The sequence below is a fragment of the Bufo gargarizans genome, unplaced genomic scaffold, assembly GCF_014858855.1.
Source record: "Bufo gargarizans isolate SCDJY-AF-19 unplaced genomic scaffold, ASM1485885v1 original_scaffold_1950_pilon, whole genome shotgun sequence".
NCBI classification, from domain to species: domain Eukaryota; kingdom Metazoa; phylum Chordata; class Amphibia; order Anura; family Bufonidae; genus Bufo; species Bufo gargarizans.
Genome location: NW_025334579.1, coordinates 122,398 through 137,835, shown reverse-complemented (window position 1 = coordinate 137,835; position 15,438 = coordinate 122,398). Strand labels below are relative to the sequence as shown.

General features: G+C 44.3%; 1 protein-coding gene across 1 annotated transcript in view; it reads left to right on the top strand.

Moving 5' to 3' along the window:
- LOC122923805 (myosin-IIIa-like) overlaps window positions 1-15,438 on the top strand; it is a gene marked incomplete at its 5' end in the record, with an annotated part of 178,509 nt that overhangs the window by 86,178 nt on the left and 76,893 nt on the right. The window contains 2 exons of the mRNA XM_044274649.1: window positions 12,329-12,403; window positions 13,489-13,694. Coding sequence (XP_044130584.1) covers window positions 12,329-12,403; window positions 13,489-13,694 — 281 coding nt within the window. The remainder of the gene's footprint in view (window positions 1-12,328; window positions 12,404-13,488; window positions 13,695-15,438) is intronic.

Sequence of the window (15,438 nt, the reverse complement as noted above, 5' to 3'; positions counted from 1 at the left end):
TTTTTTTGTACACTGGACTCATGAGTTGGTCATTGTACCCTACATAGATGTGTTTTTCCTCTCATGATCTTAGTATTATCTTTACTACATGCACTTTGTGACCAGTGTGTTCGTCCAGGGTGGCGCTCGTTTTCTCCTCCCTGTTCCCCCTACCTTGTCCTTGGCATCAATTATATGTGTGTTTTTAATCATGTATATAATAAAATATTTTTTCTAATCATTAGTTTGGTACTTTGAGCTTCCTTCCTCTTTTTTTCTGCTATCTCTATATGCCGTCATAGAGGGAAGGCTGTCAATCCCACCTTAACTTCACGGCCCAGAATACGCAGGAATATAAATTAATACATTTACAAGTTATAATGAATCTGTTCTTATAAAACTATACATCAATCTTCTCAGCTCCTCCTGCTCTATAACATGCTAACTGCAGTCAGACACCATGTGCAATGTTTCAGGTTCCCTTTGAGAATCTGAGTGACGTTGACAGTGGCACACTTGTGATGGCTGGTCTACTGGGTAAGGTTAGTTTCACAATAGAGTTTAAGAGCCCTGGCAGGCTGTTCCTGCTGGGGATCTCTGGATCTGGTATTGTCGGAACCTTCCTGCATGCACGCTGGCCCCATTAACTATAATGGAGACCGACGGAGATCTGGCTGCAACCCAGCGTATATGTCGAGATAATCGACTGAACAAATGTCGCTGCAGGTAGCGATTCTCGGCTAGATCTCCGTCGGTCCCTATTAGTGATGAGCGGCAGGGGTCATATTCGAATTCGCAATATTTTGCAAATATTTGTAGAATATTCGGCGAATATTCGCGAATTCGAATATTCGTTATATTCTACGATTTTTTTCCTCAAAAAATCGACAAGGTAATGATCGCGTAATATGCGAATTTTCGGAATGCTAATTTTTATCGCAAATTTTTCAATTGCCGAGCAAAAACATGATTCCTCCCTGCTTCTTGCTTGTGGGCCAATGAGTCATAGCACTATATCGAATATATGTTTTTTTGAATATTCGTAATATTCTAAAACAAGAATATATAGCAATATAGCGAATATTCAAAAAAACAAAAAACGAATGTAGAGCAATTTAGCTAATATAGTGCTATAGTCTTTTTTTTCAATAGTTGAATTTTTTTTCCAATCTGAACTTCAAATGAGAAAAAAATTACAACTATTAGGCCTCATGCACACGACGGGACGCCGGCCTTCGTTCGTTTTTTTTTTGCGGATAGGATGGGGACCCATTCATTTCAATGGGTCAGCAAAAAAATGCTGATAGTTGATCCGTTTGTCTTCCGCGTCCGTGTTCCCCTTCAGCAAAAGAAATAGTGCATGTCCTACTTTTTTCACATTTGCGGACCAGGATAGGCATTTATTACAAGGGATCTGTGGAAAAAAACGAATTCTCCCCAAAAAACGGATGCCGCATCAATTTTTTTTGCGGACGCACAATTTGCGGATGCAAAAAACAACTGTCGTGTGCATGAGGCATTAGACAAAGAAGATTATAGCACTATATTAGCTAAATTGCTCTATATTCGTTTTTTTTTCCGAATATTCGCTATATTGCTATATATTCTTGTTTTAGAAGATATATTCGATATAGTGCTATATATTAGTTTTTTAGAATATTCATCATTTTTCCCATTTAAAGTCATGATTCGTCCCTGCTTCTTGCTTGTTGGCCAATGAGTCAAGAAGCAGGGAGGAATCCTGTTTTTACTCGGCAATAGTGATGAGCGGGAGGTGCCATATTCGATTTCGATGAAATTCGTCATTTTTCTATAGTTTACTATAGAGACAGCTAAGTTTAATTCGCTATGCGATTATATTACTTTGCTTTTTTTTTATAAATAGAATAATTATAATACTTGATAATTATTATAATCTATTTATAAAAAAAAAGCAAAGTAATATTATCGCATAGCGAATTAAACTTAGCTGTCTCTATAGTCAACTTTCCTATTTGATTGCTAGAATTAGCGAAGTTGACTGATAGGTAGCTAAAACGAAGATGGAGAATACTTTGTTATCTTCGTTTTGTGGAATATGACGAATACATTCGTCATATTCGCTAATTCTACCAAGCCAACCATAGTAAACCAGGTCCAAGTTGAAATTGCAATTCGATTATTATAACTTGAATTAATCGAATTGCGATTTCAACTTAGCACTGCTATATTGCATATTCGTTAACTTCGTTAATTCTAGCAAGCTGACCCATTAGAAACACAGCTCTAAGTTGAAATCGCAATTCGATTATTATAACTTGAATTAATCGCATTGCAATTTCAACTTGGACCTGGTTTACTATGGTTGGCTTGGTAGAATTAGCAAATATGACGAATGTATTCGTCATATTCCACAAAACGAATATAACGAATGTATTCGTCATATTCCACAAAATGAAGATAACGAAGTATTCTCCATCTTCGTTTTAGCTCCATATTCGTCAACTTCGCTAATTCTAGCAATCAAATAGGAAAGTTGACAATAGAGACAGCTAAGTTTAATTCGCTATGCGATAATATTACTGTAATGCAAGGCACCAACAAACAGACCAGTGATGAAAGCAAAAAGGTGTTTATTCACCAGAAACATAAACGTCCAGGACACTTGCTGGTAACAAGGAATAATAACAAAAAACCAGGCAAGGAGATTCCAGGAATAGTCCCAACCAGTGCTGAATGATGCTGTGCACTTGGCAGTCGAGTCACTCCAGATCTTGGGTCCGCTGTAAGGACAAAGTTCCTGGCAGTCTTCAGTCACTAGGAGTTGTGACCTATACCTGGTTGAGGGAAAATAACAGTGGGCACTGATCACCCTGAGAGACCTCCTTTTAAATGCCTGCTGACCAATCCCAGGGTGCCAAGTGTCCACTACCATAGGTGAACAAATTGCCCTGCACCTGAGTACAAGGCCTAAGGCAATCACAAGTTGATTAACCCATGGCTGGCTCCCTAATCCACTTTGCTCTTGTGAGTCAGTATAATATGCGCCACTGGTCGACGAAGTGCATAAGAAGCGCGTACTCGCGACCGTGTATCCCTTTGCGAACCTGCCCTCGTGCGTACGCACGGACGCATGATTGACTCAGCACGAGTATGCGAGCACGTGGACCCAGATGCGGAAACGGAAGTCGCAGGAGACACCGGAGACAACCCTGGCCGCGGCGTCTTGTCACTCGCCTGGCCACTCTGTCACTCTGTCCCCGGGACTCCGACGGTCCTCCCCTCCGATGTCCACGCGAACGCATCTCCGCACTGGCTCGCAAAGGGGTCAGCGCTGGTGCATCAGAGACACGCATAACCTGTCCCGCAACTCCACGAGGACCCCTCTTGGTTCCCCTGGAGTGCAAAGCAGGTGAGGATCTTACATTACCCCCCCCCTCGAGGAGGCGGCTCTGAAGACTCCAAGCAAGCTTTCCCCGGATTATCCCGGTGAAAGGCTGCCACCAACTCATCCGCATGCACCTGGCGAGCAGGTATCCAACATCTCTCCTCTGGACCAAAACCCTTCCAGTCCACCAAGTATTGAAGAGACCTTTGGACAAAACGAGAGTCCAAAATTCTGTTCACTTCGAACTCTGTTACCCCTTGGACCTCCAGCGGGGATGGGGTCTGAATGAAGGGAGCGGAGTCGGCTGACGATTTGAGAAGTGAAACATGAAAGGTGTTCACTCCTCGGATCGACGGTGGAAGAGCAACCTTGTACGTAACTCGGTTGATCTTTTGTGTCACTGGGTATGGGCCAATGAATCGAGGACCCAACTTGGAAGATGGCTGACGCAGCGGAATGTTCCGGGTGGAGACCCACACCTGATCTCCCACCTTAAACTTTTGCTCTACGGTGCGATGACGATCAGCAAATTTCTTCTGTTGCGCCACCGCACTGCGGAGATTCCGCTGGGCCGACGACCAAATGGGACGTCTATCCTTGAACCACTGATCCACCACCGGTGAGTCAGTGGAGGGTCCGGCCAAAGAAGAGAGTCTTGGATCCCTGCCCCCCACGCACCTGAACGGAGACATCTTAGTGGAAGCATGCTCAGAGTTATTATAAGCCACCTCCGCAAAGGGTAGAACCTCCGCAAAGGGTAGATACGCTGCCCATTCCTCCTGGCAGTCTGACACGAAGCACCGGAGATATTGCTCCAGGGTCTGGTTAGTCCTTTCCGTCTGACCGTTGGTCTCTGGGTGAAAACCAGAAGAAAAAGACAAATTAATACCCAATCGGGAGCAGAAAGAACGCCAGAAGCGGGAGATGAATTGCACTCCTCTGTCTGAAACAATGTCATCCGGCGCTCCGTGTAATCAAAAGACATGATTCAAGAATAGATCTGCCAATTCTCTGGCCGAGGGCAATCCAGGGAGTGGGATAAAATGGGCCATTTTACTAAAACGGTCCACCACTACCCAGATTACCGTACTTCCAGAGGACCTTGGCAAATCTGTGATGAAATCCATGGAAATGTGAGTCCATGGAGCCTGGGGAATAGGCAGTGGGAGTAAAGTTCCAGAAGGGGCAGACGGTTTACATCTGGCGCAAACAGTACATGCCTGGATATAGGCCTTAACATCCACGGACATGTTGGGCCACCACACGTGACGTTTAACAAGGGCAAGTGTTTTTTTAACACCCAAATGCCCGGCAGACTTTGAGTCATGAAGCTGTCGGATGACCTCCAATTGAAGGTTAATGGGTACGAACCATCGACCCTCGGGTTTGTCAGGTGGACTCTCTGCCTGTGAGGGCTCAAGAAGAGAGGACAAGTCCTCCATTACTTCTGCGGCCCCCAGGGCAGCAAGAAAACACTTAGTTGGGAGAATGGTTTCTGGCTCAGAGTCCAGGACGGAAGCAGCCTCAGGGAAGCAGCGGGACAGGGCATCTGCCTTCACGTTTTTGGAACCTGGTTTATAAGTGAGGCGGAAATTGAAGCGGGTGAAAAACAATGCCCACCTGGCTTGTCGGGACCACTGATCCACCACCGGTGAGTCAGTGGAGGGTCCGGCCAAAGAAGAGAGTCTTGGATCCCTGCCCCCCACGCACCTGAACGGAGACATCTTAGTGGAAGCATCTGCGCATGCTTCCACTAAGATGTCTCCGTTCAGGTGCGTGGGGGGCAGGGATCCAAGACTCTCTTCTTTGGCCGGACCCTCCACTGACTCACCGGTGGTGGATCAGTGGTTCCGACAAGCCAGGTGGGCATTGTTTTTCACCCGCTTCAATTTCCGCCTCACTTATAAACCAGGTTCCAAAAACGTGAAGGCAGATGCTTCCACTAAGATGTCTCCGTTCAGGTGCGTGGGGGGCAGGGATCCAAGACTCTCTTCTTTGGCCGGACCCTCCACTGACTCACCGGTGGTGGATCAGTGGTTCCGACAAGCCAGGTGGGCATTGTTTTTCACCCGCTTCAATTTCCGCCTCACTTATAAACCAGGTTCCAAAAACGTGAAGGCAGATGCCCTGACAGGGCATCTGCCTTCACGTTTTTGGAACCTGGTTTATAAGTGAGGCGGAAATTGAAGCGGGTGAAAAACAATGCCCACCTGGCTTGTCGGGAGTTGAGTCTTTTGGCACTCTCTAGATACTCCAAATTTTTGTGGTCAGTGTTAACCGTGATGGGATGTTCTGCACCCTCTAGCCAATGTCTCCACTCTTGAAAAGCCAATCTTACTCCCAGAAGCTCTCTATTGCCGATATCATAATTGCACTCGGCTGGAGAGAGCTTCCGAGAGAAGAAGGCACAGGGATGTAACCTCTCGGGGTCCCCAGAATACTGTGAGAGAACTGCCCCTACACCGACCTCTGAGGCATCGACCTAGAGAACAAAAGGTCTGGAGGTGTCTGGATGAGTAAGAATTGGTGCCGTGCAAAAGGCCTGTTTCAGCGTCTCAAAGGCTCTGACTGCCTCTCTCGTCCACTTAGAAGGATTAGCTCCCTTCTTAGTGAGGTTGGTGAGAGGTACTACTATCGCAGAAAAATTCTTAATAAACTTGCGGTAGAAGTTGACAAAGCCTAAGAAACGCTGCAACCCCTTAAGATCCTTAGGTTGAGGCCAATCCAAGACAGCAGAAAGTTTGGATGGGTCCATAGCCAATCCCTTTTCTGAGATAATGTACCCCAGGAAAGGCAACTCCTTCACCTCAAACAGACACTTCTCAAGTTTGGCATAGAGGCGGTTCTCCCTCAGCTTCTGGAAAACCTGACACACGTGTCTCCGATGAGAGACCAGATCCGAGGAGTAGATTAGTATGTCATCTAGATAGACAACAACACATCTATCCAAGAAATCTCTGAGAACATTGTTGATGAACTCCTGGAAGACCGCGGGAGCATTACAGAGACCGAAAGGCATCACGAGATACTCGTAATGCCTGTCTCTGGTATTAAATGCGGTCTTCCATTCGTCACCCTCTCTAATGCGAACTAAATTATAAGCACCCCTTAAATCGAGTTTGGTGAAGACTCGGGCCCCTGCCACCTGAGAAAACAGATCATCAATCAGAGGCAGTGGATACCGATTCTTCACCGTAATCCGATTAAGGGCACGATAATCGATGCAAGGTCTCAAGCCTCCATCCTTCTTCTCCACAAAGAAGAATCCAGCTCCAGCAGGGGAAGTGGATGGACGAATTAAATTCTTCTCAAGGTTCTCTTTAATATACTCCCGCTGAGCCTGAACCTCAGGTCCAGTGAGATTATAAAGATGCCCTCGTGGTGGCATGGTGCCTGGCAACAGGTCTATAGGACAATCATATGACCTGTGGGGAGGTAATACATCAGCCCCCTGAGGACGGAACACATCTCGGAAATTATGATACTGCTGTGGTAAAGTACTTAATACTTCCATGGAGGCTAGTGACAGGTCGGGACGAATGCACTTAGTAAGGCATTCCGTACTCCACTGACAGATAAGACCCGAGCGCCAGTCCACTACTGGATTATGGAGCCTTAACCAAGGGAGACCCAAAATCACGGGAGTGGATGGCATGTCAAGGACAAAAAGGCTTAAGGTCTCCCGATGATCAGCCCCCACCGTTACCTGTATTCCCGGAGTCATCCACAATGCACGACCATCTTGAAGAGGGGAACATCAATCGCAGTCACTGACATGGTGGTTTTCGGCTGGATCAACGGGATGCCAAGTCGACGAACCAAGGTTGAGTCCACAAAATTCCCAGCGGCCCCAGAATCGATTAGTGCTGAAAACTCATGGACCTTGTCTTGCCACCGTAAGGATATGGATACCATCACCCGGCTTGGAGGAGGGATAATAGCACCTAGGGGGTTCTCCTCTATGCCCCCTAGGTTCATTCGTTTCCCGCCGGCAGGAGGGGACAGGTTTTAACGAGGTGTCCAGACTTCCCGCAAAATAGGCACAGGCCTTTCTGTTGGCGACGAGCTCGTTCTGCCTGTGTGAGATGGGAGGATCCAACCTCCATTGGCTCTTCGGCCGATTTTAGAGGCCCTGGATGTGGTCGAGAGGATGAAAACCGAGACGACCGTTCCACTCGCCTCTCACGGATTCGCCTGTCGGCATCGATTGCCTGGGAGATAGCCATTTCCAACGAGAAGGGGGTAGGCAAGGCCAAAAGAAGATGCCGGACCGCATCCGAAAGTCCCAAACGGAAGCAATGGCGTAGGGCTGCGTCGCCCCAGGTGGTGAAAGCTGCCCATCGCCTGAATTCTGCAGCGTATTCTTCAGCTGGGCGGCGGCCTTGTTGAATATGCTCAAGATTGGTCTCTGCGGTGCGAGTACGATCCGGGTCATCGTAAATCACAGCCATAGCCTCGAAGAAGGCATCCACTGACGAAAAGGCTGTATGGTCTTGAGGCAAGTTAAATGCCCAACGTTGGGGGTCTCCACGTAGCAGTGACATTACAATCCCAATTCTCTGCCTGAGAGTGCCAGAAGCCATCGGTCGTAACTGGAAATAAAGGAGACAGGAGTCCCTGAAGTTTAAGAACTCCTGTCGCTCTCCTGTGAAGGGGTCAGGCAGAGGGATCTTAGGTTCTGTTTGATGCCTTGCGATAGTGATGGGTAGTGCTGAGGCTCCCTGGATAAGCTGCTGAACCTCCTCCATCACAGTTGTCAGTTGCTCTTGGATTTGCGCTGCAGCGGCTGCTGGTATATTTGGGCGTCGTTGGAACAGCAGGTTAACGGCTCCCGTTAATTCATTCAGCTGCTGCTGGATCTTGTCCATGGCAACTGTTAGTTGGGCCCACTGTTCTGTAATGCAAGGCACCAACAAACAGACCAGTGATGAAAGCAAAAAGGTGTTTATTCACCAGAAACATAAACGTCCAGGACACTTGCTGGTAACAAGGAATAATAACAAAAAACCAGGCAAGGAGATTCCAGGAATAGTCCCAACCAGTGCTGAATGATGCTGTGCACTTGGCAGTCGAGTCACTCCAGATCTTGGGTCCGCTGTAAGGACAAAGTTCCTGGCAGTCTTCAGTCACTAGGAGTTGTGACCTATACCTGGTTGAGGGAAAATAACAGTGGGCACTGATCACCCTGAGAGACCTCCTTTTAAATGCCTGCTGACCAATCCCAGGGTGCCAAGTGTCCACTACCATAGGTGAACAAATTGCCCTGCACCTGAGGACAAGGCCTAAGGCAATCACAAGTTGATTAACCCATGGCTGGCTCCCTAATCCACTTTGCTCTTGTGAGTCAGTTTAATATGCGCCACTGGTCGACGAAGTGCATAAGAAGCGCGTACTCGCGACCGTGTATCCCTTTGCGAACCTGCCCTCGTGCGTACGCACGGACGCATGATTGACTCAGCGCGAGTATGCGAGCACGTGGACCCAGATGCGGAAACGGAAGTCGCAGGAGACACCGGAGACAACCCTGGCCGCGGCGTCTTGTCACTCGCCTGGCCACTCTGTCCCCGGGACTCCGACGGTCCTCCCCTCCGATGTCCACGCGAACGCATCTCCGCACTGGCTCGCAAAGGGGTCAGCGCTGGTGCATCAGAGACACGCATAACCTGTCCCGCAACTCCACGAGGACCCCTCTTGGTTCCCCTGGAGTGCAAAGCAGATGAGGATCTTACAATTACTTTGCTTTTTTTTATAAATATAATAATTATCAAGTATTATAATTATTCTATTTAAAAAAAAAGAAAAGTAATATTATCGCATAGCGAATCAAACTTAGCTGTCTCTATCCTCAACTTTCCTATTTGATTGCTAGAATTAGTAAAGTTGACGCATAGGTAGCTAAAACGAAGATGGAGAATACGTTGTTATCTTTGTTTGGGGAATATGATGAATACATTCGTCATATTCGCTAATTCTACCAAGCCAACCATAGTAAACCAGGTCCAAGTTGAAATCGCAATTCGATTATTATATTAAATTAATCGAATTGCGATTTCAACGTAATTCTCAAATCCGACAGTACATTCTAGTATGGAGACGTTCCCATGGTGATGGGGACACTCCATAAGCACAGAAGTCGGCAGAAGCGGCAACGGGCACTGACTGGAGCAGCCAGGAAGCCAGGAATCCTAAGGACAGGTAAGAACTACTTTAGGGAAGTGGGAAAGAAAAAAATATAACAATAAAAAAAAAAAAAAATATTCAAAATATCGAATTTATAGCAATATATTCAAAATATTTGCGAATTAGCGAAGTGACGATATTCGCTAAAAAAAATTGATATTCGAATATTCGCGCTCAACACTACTTGGCAATTGAAAAATTTGCAATAAAAATTTGCATTACGAAAATTCGCAATAAGAAATCTCAAATATTAGAAATTACGAATATATATCACTATATTCGAAATATTCGTGAATTTTCAAAGTACCTATATTCGCAATAAAAATTAGCAATTCGATATTCGTGATCAACACTAGTCCCTATTATACTGTAGTTAATGGGGCCAGCGGGTATTCAGGCAACATCTGATAATGCCAGATCCAAAGAGCTCCAGCCATGACAATTGTGCAACTGCAGGCAATAGGCCCATTTTTGTGCTTCCATCACAACAAGTACAAGAACTGAGGGGCACATTTATTAAGACTGGCATTTTAGACATAGCCGGCAGTGGATTGCCGAAGTTATGTAGCGGCGCCGGCCCGTCCCCTTCCTTGTCCGCGCCACGCACCCTTTTTTGTTGTGAGTGGGGAAGAAGTCGCAGATTCTGCTGCACCGTATCGTGGTGTGTATCTGGTCATAAATGACTCCCTGAATGTTTATTTGATGCCTAATATATCCCAGCTCTTGACAGATGTCGGAGGTCTCAAATGCTTGTGTAAAACTAGCCTAAGACCATCTCCAAAACAGCAGATCTTGTAGGGTGTTGCTTTTATATCCTGATAGGCAACTACCAAAGGTGTTCTAAGGAAGGTCAAGCAGTGATCATTGTCATGGGCGTCCACAGCTGATTGATGCAGCAGATCTTTGGCAGCATAGGGTGACCTATACAATATTAGGCAGGTGGTTTTAATTTCATTGCTAATCCACGGACTATACCAAATATCCAAAACTGACCTTTTCCACTTTAGGTAATGACATTAAGACCGCTTCCACACATTCACTGATTGTAGGCTATGCGGAGTGGAGGCTATGCAGACATGAGGTATAATGGAAAGATTTGCACCGGATCTGTGTCTTTGACCCACAACTGGATTTGGATCACAATCAGAATTGCAGACCTGTGAAAGCGACCTAAAACTACTTAGGATAGGCTATGAATATGTGATCACGGTTCTAAACTTGGGCCCCCTACTGATAATCCACTATCCCTTCTTCTGCTGAACTGTGAGAGTGATTTATGACTTATTCTAAGGCTAGTAATAAAGCTACTGGATTATTTCATACTAAGCCGACATTGAGACAATTTTTGTTGTTTACCAGAATAGAAGAAACGCTGCATACTGTAATGTGCTGTATATTGTAACGCCAAAGCACTATAAACTGCATTCATTGCTCCATCCCCCACTGCCCACTCCTCTATTCTTAATACTTGTCAGTGACACTTGTCAGTCTTAAAGATGGAATAAAATGTGAAATGTGAAATTCACTAAAACTGAAGACCACTCGTACACTTTTTAAAGACCTTATATTCTTTTGTTTTACAATATACAATTTGCATATTATAGAGTAGACAGAATACATATATACTGTTACAAATCTATCGAAAACGCCCATGTACCATAGCACTTTGAGGTTGGCTTGTTTGAAAATGTTGATCATTTTTTACCTACGCTAAGATAATGCAGTACCTTTAGCAGCAATCACAAGTCACAGGTATGCCGCTACCTTAACTCAGTTCTTCAGGTGTTTTTCTTTGTTATCCTATTTATCCTACATACTCTTCCTACATACTCTTATATTTTATCCTATTTATGACTGGGTGAGTCAAATCAGACTTAGCAGCACCCATTTCCACAACTGTATACAGAGTGAGCCACCTTACTTTGATTATGTTTTTCTTTGTTGCCATCATTTGCGCAAAATTTATGAAATGTCACATAATGTTTAATAAATTTGTGAATCTTTAAAGGGCATCTGTCAGCAGATTTGTAGCTATGACACTGGCTGACCTGTTACATGTGCACTTGGCAGCTGAAGGCATCTGTGTTGGTCCCATGTCCATATGTGCCCTCATTACTGAGAAAAATGAAGTTTTAATATATGCAAATGAGCCTCTAGGAGCAACGGAGGCGTTGCCATTACACCTAGAGGCTCTGCTCTCTCTGCACTTTGATTGACAAGGCCAGGCAGTGACACCTGGCATCGCCAATCAAAGTGCAGAAGGTGCAGCAGTTCCAGAGAGAGCAGAGCCTCTAGGAGTAATGGCAATGTCCCTGTTAGAAGCTCAATTGCATATATTAAAACATAATTTTTCTCAGCAATGCGGGCACATACTGTATGAACATGGGGCCAGCACAGATGTCTTCATAGGTATCAATCTGCTGACAGATGCCTTTTAAGTCTAACATTTCTTCAGATGTTACTCCATTATCTATGCCATCCCTTTACTGGAGTAAAATTTCAAAAATTTTTGCAACTTTTTTAAAAGTTGTAGTTGATAAGTCTCTCTTAAATCAGCCTGACATGCTACAGCCTACCCTCTTTGCAAAACTGACGTGAGTGGTGTAAAAATGCAAAATGTTGCAACATTTTTGAGCAAATAATCTAAAAAAGTTCCAAAGTTCTACATTTTGACTTTTTGAAGCCAGAATTCTGAAGCGTAGGGGTTGACACATTCCTCCCATTTTACCTAAGTGATGAATGCCTTATTTACATGTTAAGGATTGTCCTCAGTGTCACAGTAAATTTGTATTATATCAACAGGGTGATTTTGGAGATGCCCGTCATCCTCGAGAGACAACCAACATGAAAACACAAACAGTGGCCTCATATTTTAGGGTAATGTTTTCCATCTTGTGTTACTTAAATATTATGTTCAGTTTTGCAACCAAACAGCTTTGTTAATGATTTTAATTAAAAACTTCCTTTTGTGCCTACAGTTCCTAAACAGACCAACACAATGGTAGCAAACAAAAGCAAACCCTGCATAGTCTGACTATGCAAGGCTTGTTGTATGTTAGCACGGAAACATAAAGGAATTTATAAGAGATGTTGTGTTTTCGTAAATTCTGAGATCCGGGAAAAATAGGCTTTACACGACTTCGGTGCATACAAGTTTACTAAACTATGATAAAAGGTATATACAAACAATAATATGCAAAGTAAAGTAAATGGTCACCAAAGCCATGAACAAATGAGCGAGCTCCCCGGTGCCCAACATGACACCTGGCCGAGGCCCATATGATAAAAAGAGAGGTGATGGTAGCAAGATATATCTTTCCATGACATAAGCTCTATTTTACTAGCCTCTTGGCCCCTCCTAAAGGTCTTCAGTGTGCAGTATGCACGTACAGTTGCTTCATACTTCAGGAACACCTGGTAGGCTTGATATTGTAGCTCAACCCTATTCACTTTAATGAGATTGACCTGTGTGAATAGACCAAGTGACCGATGAATGTAACATCACTGGCCTAGCAAGAGGCCTAAGCACTTGCGTAGTGAGTGCTGTGGTCTCTTCAAGCAGTTGATTGGCGAGGATGCCTGAGGATTGGTCATCAGTATTAAACACTCGGACAACCCCTTTAACCTGCACTATAGAGCAATGGCAGTATTTAGGTGATTGATAAATGGGTAAAACCAATTTTTTTCTGTATTGCCCTCAAAATAGAAATATGAATGAATCACTAAATACATGTACCCAAAATGGCACCTAAATGAGGTCCTCAGAGGGTTAAGACTCAAAACATCACACATGTAGTAGCATTGTATATTAGTAGATCTAGCACAGACTGTACTGTATATAAATATATAGCCCTCGACGTAGCCATGTAAAAGCTTCCATTGCTTTGACTATTGTCTGCGTACAGAGGACCTTTTTAAGCTCTGGAATGTATTTGCATCCTTACTCCTAATTTCTCTTGCAGTATTCCTTGATGGACCTACTGTCAAAAATGGTGGCTGGTCAGCCTCACTTTGTGCGTTGTATCAAACCAAATAATGATCGCCTGCCAAATAAATTTGATCGGGAAAAAGTCTTGGTGCAGCTTAGGTACACAGGACTTCTGGAGACAGCAAGAATTCGTCAGCTAGGATATTCACATCGCATTCTGTTTGCCAACTTCATAAAGAGGTAAGAATGAGGAATTCTATTGAATTCTATATAAAAAATGTCAAAATACATTTTTCAGTGAGTTTATAATCCATTGTTGACCGCTTAGTCAGTGCAGTGCAGTTCTGACACCAACCGCACTAGTCAATCTCAGAACTGCACTACAAACAAAAAGAAAAGAGCGTAAAATGAGTAATATATTAAGGCCAGATCAATTCCCCGTTACTGCAATCAGAGGTGCTCACCTTCCGTCATTGTGTCATACACAGTGGTTAGATGTAGCATGCAGCATAAGACATCAGGGGAATCACTTCCAGGAACAAGTCTGATCTGAGGAGGTGGTATGTACCCTGAAACATATTAAAATGAACAGTCCGGTGGGCTGACAGGTTTTCATAAAGCAGTTGTCCAGGCTACAGATGTTGATGACCCCTCGGTCATCAATATTAGATCAGGGCAGGGTGTGTGTGGGGGGGGGGGGGGGAGTTCCAACTCGCAGCATCCCTGCTGAGCAACTGTTTAAAGGGCCTGTGGTGCTGGTGCCAGCACTGCACCCTCTTCAAATGTTTACCTGCATGTCATCTACTTAATAGCAGTGAATCAGGGTACTTACAGCTTCCGCTCCCATTCACTAGAATGGGACAAACAGCTGTAATTACAGTGCACCATCACTACAAATTAGACGGCGTGCAGGGAGCGCCACGGCCCCTTCAGACATTTGGTCAGTAGAACACTGGGAGTCCAATCCCCATCAATCCGATATTGAGGATCTATCCTGATGATAGGTCATCATTATGTGTAGGCTGGACACCCCTTTAAGGAAAATGTCACACAAAACTCGATTAGGAAAAACACTGTATTCTTTGTGCTAGTTTTTTATTTTTTGCATTTTTTTCCTAGGAAATAATGCTGCAAGAAGTTGTAACTCAGTAGGGAATTGTAAAATACTGCACAAACAGTGCTTTTTTGATGTTTTTTCTTTCCTTTAGAGCATGCATGGCCAAGCTGTTGTAAAACTACACACCATGCCCTGCTGTAGGCTGCTAGCTGTAGGCAATCTGGGCATGCTGGGAGTTGTAGTTTTGCAGAAGCGGGAGAGCCTCTGGTTGGCCATCCCTGCTTTAGAGGCTTTCTTTTTGGTTCCATAGGGAAAAAAAAGCCGGAAAAAAAAATGGCTTCATAATAAAGTCACACAAAAAAGCATGTACAAATACATAACAGTCATAGACGGCATGCAGGGAGCGCCACAGCCCCTTCAGACATCTGATCAGTGGGGCGTTGGGAGTCCGATTCCCATCAATCTGATATTGAGGATCTGTTCTGAGGATAGGTCATCAATATCTGCAGCCTGGACACCCCTTTTAAGGAAATTGTCACACAAAACTCATTTTAGGAACACTGTGTTCTATGTGCTGTTTTATTCTATTTTATTTATTTATTGATTTATGTATTTATTGAATTTTTTTTCTAGGAAATAATGCTGCAAGACATTATTTGTTGTAACTCAGTAGGGAATTATGAAATGCACCACAAACAGTGCTAGTTTATGTTTTTTTTTTCCTTTAGATGATTTGTTTTTGGTTCCATAAGAAAAAAAAAGCCTGAAAAAATGTCTTTATAATAAAGCCACACAAAAAAACATGTAAAAATACATAACATTCATAACATTTTTTAAAAGCTTTCCCCCGTGAAAAGTGTATGTTAAGGAAACCTAAAGGGGTTGTACAGCAAAAACAAAAATATTCGGAAAGGGCTTGAGTGGTTT